The following is a 6,485-nucleotide window of genomic DNA, read 5'->3' as shown; positions in this document are numbered from 1 at the left end:
TCCAGGGACCCCGCACTGACCGAGGTAGGAGAGCCCCCCGCTACCTGAGTCGGACAACCGGCCTGGGAATCCTGACGATCGAAAAATGGACGACCTGTAGGACATCCTGTCCTCTAGGAATAGGAAACCAACTGTTGCGTGTGAGAGGTGCCGCTGTTTTGTATCTGCAGGCTTCCTGCTATGGACGTTCTAAAATATTTAATATAATATATATATAATTTTTTTTAAAACTATTTTCAAACGAAACAATACAAACTCCCTCCCATGTTTCCAGATAATTATTTACCATACAATTACTGTCGCAAAAATACCAAAAAATGGCAGACCTTTATTAAAGAGAAAGAAACAAAAACTCTACAAATTGCTAGGTCGACAGAAATAAAAGTAAATAAGAAAGCTAGCAATGGCTCCTTGAAGAAGAGGGAAAAAAAACAAAGTACAAAATCTGTTAACAGGTCAAGAGTCACCAGTTTTTGTTCTTATTTTATTACCCTTACACCTCTGAGTGAGCTGCCATACAATTCCAGAGATATGGAACTTTTTATTTAGGACTAATTTTTATTGTATTTTCAAGTGGTCCAAAATCGTGAGCAGCCTAAAGATACACCCCCAGGGTGTATAGACAGATCATCTCTGCTGGGAACTCTGCAGCTCCTTCAGGGTTTCCTGGTGTCTTTGCTGCCTCGCTGATTAATGCCCTCCTTGCCAGGGCTCATAGTTTTGGTGGGCTGCCCTGTGGGGTACCTCCGACTTGGGAGAAGACCATAGAAATTACTAGGTAAAAAAATAAAAAAAAACCACATCCACATCTCTGGAACCACATTGCAGATCTGTAGCCAAGAAAACCCTGAACTGTGGATCCCCCACTGCTTCTTCAGAATTCCCTTCCTGGCTTCTCTTTTTTTTGTATCCATTTTTCTTACCAACTTCTTAAGGGTATCAAAGCCTTACAGATCATTTAAGGACATGATTATTATCACAGACATAATTGGTACATCAATAAAGACGCTCACATAAAAAGGTTGTCTTTTATTTAATAGAAAAGCAACTTTCTGGTTTACAACAAATCTGGTATACATTGTATACAATCACACAATCCTTTTTTTTTTTTATTTTCTTTGAGCCTAATACAGATGAACATGTATTTCATATTGAAATATATTAGGTATGACGGGCCAACAAAAATATTCATTTTCTACATACAGACACAAAGAATTTTAAAAATGCATAAGAATGCAAAAAAAAAAAAAAAAATTAGGAACACAACACAAGACACTTGTCCCATGTACTTGGCTGAATACATTCTATAGACAAGACATCAATATGTAAAATCTACAATTCGTCCACCAGGCTGCTATATGGAGATCAGAGCTAATAGAATCATCTATCGCGTTAATACCTAGGCACAGCAAGATGTCAGCAGATGCCGTGGCCAAAAAATCTCATTACTCAATGGGGGCAGTCAAGATTTGTACATTGGGAAAAAACTAATGTGCTTTACCGCTCTGTTCACACATCTGGGTGTCTATGCCCAAACAGGTTTATGCCCATGAGACTGCTGAGATGAGGTCAGTAGACCCGTGGGCGGTCGGTGCCTGGACCATGACACGCGGATGTGTGAAATCAGCCAGACTGATAATAAATGATGGGAAGGAGTTTTTGGCAGATTTTCTGCCCCACAACAAACAAACAAAAAATAGGAATAAAAAATAAAAAAAACTGCTGCCCAATATATGTAGAAATAGAAAGAGTGCTTGGTATTTCGACATCACAAGAGGTTCTGCAGGTGCCCAGTCTGGTTCCATATGGCTTCTACAATACCCTGCTTGGACATGGATTGCAGGCCTGAAGAAATTCTAGCCCATTACATCCATACATCTCACTGCATCCCAAACCACTGCTCCTGATCTGCCCACTGAGCTGCTTCACTATCACTTCCCTCCAAGTCCCCTTCTTCTCCGCTACCCTCCATATCGTCCACGTCTTCTTCCTGAGTGGCATCTGTTGGGCTTTCTTCCTTCTCCATTTTCTGCATTCCCTCCAGTGACTTCTGATCATTTGGATCCAGACTATGAGTAAGCATAACAATTATTATAGAGCAAAATCCTAAGGAAACATCTTTCATTCAACAGTTTGTTCAACTCCACAGAGATTGGCTGAAGAAGACTTTATACCCACACTTGTGTTACATTTACCCACTACTGGGATATTATCAGCACAGCTCTAAAGTAAGACTCTAAGGCTATGTTCACACGTTGCGTTTTGGCTGTGGTTTTTCTGCAAATTAAAAGCGGTGTTTTACAGTGCCAGCAAAGTCCATGAGATTTTAGAACTCTCAAGCACATACATTGTTTTTTTTTCCATAACAGTAAACCTGGCCTTCTGACCCAGAGCGGCTTTTCTCAGCTCAGCTTTCATATTGTAGATCAGATCACAAAATGAAAGTGGAAACTGGTTGCTACGTGTTACAAAGCTAGGCTTACTATTGCAGTTTTTATAGACTAGGCCCTAAGGTTTTTAAAATCGTTATATGACACAAATTTGGGTTTCCATGGCCAAGTAGTTAAATGGAATCTGGAGATCACCAGCATGATGCAAAGTTCAGTATAAGTGACAAGTAGCACTCCATTACTTGGAATCCTGAGCAGGCATACTGCATCTCAGGAGCTGGGTTTAGGGTCTGGATAATACCTCCTTCTCAACTGCATAATGCCAACACTGTTTGGTGGAGGAAGAATACTGGTCTGGTGTAGTTAATGGTTTGCCTAGGTAGATGACACAAGCTGCTGAGCTCAGTGATTGCCTGCAGCACTGCTGACATGCCACCGCTGCAGCCTGAAAAGAATCACTGGAGCCACCACAGAGACGTGCCGTTGGACGGAGGGAGGGCGATTACCAGCTGTTTCTAACATTTGTAACAGAGGAACACGAATGATCTGCTCAATACGGAAAAAGGAAAACCCCATTAAGCAGAATCTGTCAGCAGGTTTTTGCTATCTAATCTGAGAGCAGCATGATCTGGGGAAATAGACTCAGAATCCATTGATGTTATTACTTGGTCCAGCAGTTCCAACACTCAGTTTTTAGATTTACAAATCCAGGAGATCTCAGAAACCTGCCCCTGCCCACACCAGGCATTGTGTATACTAAGTCTATAGACAGTGAGCTGCTCATCACAGAAGGGGGGAGGAGTACAACTTGTAAGCATGTGGCCAGCTAGTCATAGCAATGTTAATCACTAGGTGATTAAAGCTTCAGTGTAAGTATATAACAGAACACAACCGAACATGTGACATATCATTGAATTCAATGTTTTAACCCCTACCTCATGCTGTTCTCCGTTTACATAGCAAAAACCTGTTGATAAATTCCCTTCAACACCGTGAAACATATACAGCTTTGACAAAAATTAAGAGACCACCACATCAAAACCCTGTCATGGGCAGCCCAATCTCCAGACCTGAACCCCATTGAAAACCTCTGGAATGTAATCAAGAGGATGATGGATAGTCACAAGCCATCAAACAAAGAAGAACTGCTTACATTTTTGCACCAGAAGCAGTGTGAAAGACTGGTGGAAAACATGCCAAGATGCATGAAAGCTGTGATTAAAAATCATGGTTATTTCACAAAATATTGATTTCTGAACTCTTCCTGAGTTAAAGCATTAGTATTGATGTTTCTAAATGATTATGAATTTGGTTTCTTTGCATTATTTGAGGTCTGAAAGCGCTGGGATTTTTTTAAATTTTGACCATTTTTCTTTGAATTTCCAAGCAATAATTTTAGTATTTTTTTTTTTCTGACAAAGACATATTGTCAGTAGTTTATAGAATAAAAGAACAATTTACATTTTACTCAAAAATATACCTATAAAGGGAAAAATCAGACAAACTGAACACTTTGCAGTGGTCTCTTAATTTTTTGCCAGAGCTCTAAAACCATGTGATGAATATTAGTTATTCTAATCATCCTACGTAGTGCAGTGTATTTTACATCCAATCATAGGATCTCTGGTTCAAGTTCCCTTGTAAGACTAATAAAATTTTGTGACATTTAAAAAAAACAAAACAAAAAACCCCAAAACATTTTAAAGTGTTTGTTTTTTTTTAACACAAAAATAAAAAAATAATACTCTCCAATTCCAATGAAAAAAATAAATAAAAATATGCCCCCAAAAATGACACACATTTGGCATTGCATGGCCATAATAACCTGTACTTTAAAGTGACAGAATTTAGCCCCCAAGCTGTTTGAAACAGCCTATTGAGTTCTTTTCAAAACTGCATCGATTCTTCCAGGTACACTTAACACAAAGATTTATAAAGAAATGAAGTCCAAGAAATAAAAATTACATGGAAAAAAATACCTTTCACAAAAAAAAGGATCTCTATTCACCAAAAACATGTCGATGACAGCAGAAATTAAATTATGTTACAGCCATTAAATTAACACAAACATAGATGTGTGGATGATGTCTGGACCCGAACTGGTTAGAATGTAAAACAGTAAAATGAGAAGTGGATGTCTACTAGGAGAAGTGCTAATTGCTGTGCTGCAGAGGGCTATGCAATGCACATGCTCCACACTTTGCAGAATGCTGCATTACAGCAAGACATTAAATGGAAATTTTACATAGGGAAACCCATTCTGTGCACAGCCAAGAGCTATACCGGGTCACCTTTACCATCTCTGTTCATTGTCTTAATCTCCTAAACAGCTCCTCATCACAACAGCACATAAATCCACACAATTACAAAAGTACTGATCTTTTAACTCTTAAAAAAAAAAAAGAAGAAAAAAGAAGACAGGCAGAATTGGTCTACTAATGCTATGCTTGCCTAAAAAGGATGGTATTTACGGTAATATCTCCCTCGCCAGGAAATATCATTTAGGTTTTTTGACCTTGATTACTTTTTTTTTTTTGTTAGAAAAGTCTTACATAGTCTACAGAAATCTCCCAGTTTTACTTAAGAGAACTGTAAAATAATATAGATAAGAAAATCCATATACAGAGATTCTATAAAAGTAATTATTATCCAGAGAGCGGTTACCAGAAGTCATGTATGTATGCAAGCGAGTGATATTTGAGATACAGTAGGGACAAATATTATTCTGGACATGTTCATTCCTGTAATATATGGTCCATCCATCATTGACCAAACTTGTGCTTAGCTCGGCAGGCCCTCCTACCAGGTCCAAAAACAATGTAGAAAATTCAGGGGAGCCGAGGAACCAAGACCACCGCAGGATCTTGATAAAAACTTGAACTTTATTCCAATATACCGTATATACTAGAGTATAAGCCGAGATTTCCAGCCCACTTTTTTGGGCTGAAAGTAACCCTCTCGGCTTATACTCAAGTCATACCCAGGGGTTGGCAGGGGAGGGGGAGCGGAGATGTGTAATAATACTCACCTGCTCCTGGCGCAGTCCCTGCACATCTTTTCCCCGGCAGCTTTTTCCTGTAGTGAGCGGTCACATGGTACCGCTCATTACAGTAATGAATATGGACCCCACTCCCATAGGGGTGGAGCTGCATATTCATTACTGTAATGAGCGGTACCATGTGACCGCTCACTTCAGGAAGAAGCTGCCGGCGCCAGGGAACAGTTGTGCAGGGACCGCGCCAGGAGCAAGGGAGTAGGACCTTGGCAGGGCACGATATTCACCTGCTCCCCGGTGAAACGGGAAAGGTGAGTATGTCATTTTTTATTTTTTTAATTGCAGCAACAGCATATGGGGCAAATGTCTGTATGGAGCATCGTATGGGGCCATGCAGCATTATATGGGGCAATTATCTGTATGGAGCATCTTATGGGGCCATGCAGCATTATATGGGTCAAATATCTGTATGGAGCATCTTATGGGGCCATGTGCAGCATTATATGGGGCAATTATCTGTATGGAGCATCTTATGGGGCCATGTGCAGCGTTATATGGGGCAAATAACTGTATGGGGTCATGTGCAGCATTATATGGGGCAAATATCTGTATGGAGCATCTTATGGGGCAAATATCTGTATGGGGCCATGTGCAGCATTATATGGGGCAAATATCTCTATGGAACACCTTATGGGGCCATGTGCAGCATTATATGGGTCAAATATCTGTATGGAGCATCTTATGGGGCCATAATCAACATTTGTGGAGCATTATATGGGGCATATTTTAATATGGAGCATCTTATGGGGCCATCATGAACTTTATGGAGCATTATATGGAGCTCCTGATTCAGTATGGATATTCAAAAACACTTAACCTACTGATGTCTCAATTAATTTTACTTTTATTGGTATCTATTTTTATTTTTGAAATTTACCAGTAGTAGGCTTATACTCGAGTCATTAAGTTTTCCCAGTTTTTTTGTGGCAAAATTAGGGGGTGTGTAGCTTATACGGTAGTTAAAACAGGAAAACAAAGCAGATGTTTCGGTCATAATTGGCCTCTCTCGAGACTAAAAATATACAACTCTGAGAAAGGCC

General features: G+C 39.7%; 1 protein-coding gene across 2 annotated transcripts in view; it reads right to left on the bottom strand.

The window, feature by feature from the left end:
- Positions 1 to 1,014: 1,014 nt before the first annotated feature.
- The window catches only part of ANAPC7 (anaphase promoting complex subunit 7), an 88,745-nt gene continuing 83,274 nt past the window's right edge, over positions 1,015 to 6,485 (bottom strand). For both annotated transcript variants that reach the window (XM_077292862.1, XM_077292866.1), the window contains exon 11: positions 1,015 to 2,069. In XM_077292862.1, the coding sequence (XP_077148977.1) occupies positions 1,880 to 2,069 (190 nt within the window). In that variant the 3' untranslated portion in view covers positions 1,015 to 1,879. The remainder of the gene's footprint in view (positions 2,070 to 6,485) is intronic.

Source organism: Ranitomeya variabilis, chromosome 1 (genome assembly GCF_051348905.1).
Source record: "Ranitomeya variabilis isolate aRanVar5 chromosome 1, aRanVar5.hap1, whole genome shotgun sequence".
Lineage (NCBI taxonomy): Eukaryota > Metazoa > Chordata > Amphibia > Anura > Dendrobatidae > Ranitomeya > Ranitomeya variabilis.
Note: the sequence above shows the minus strand (reverse complement) of the source record. Positions and strands in the feature narration are given on the sequence as shown.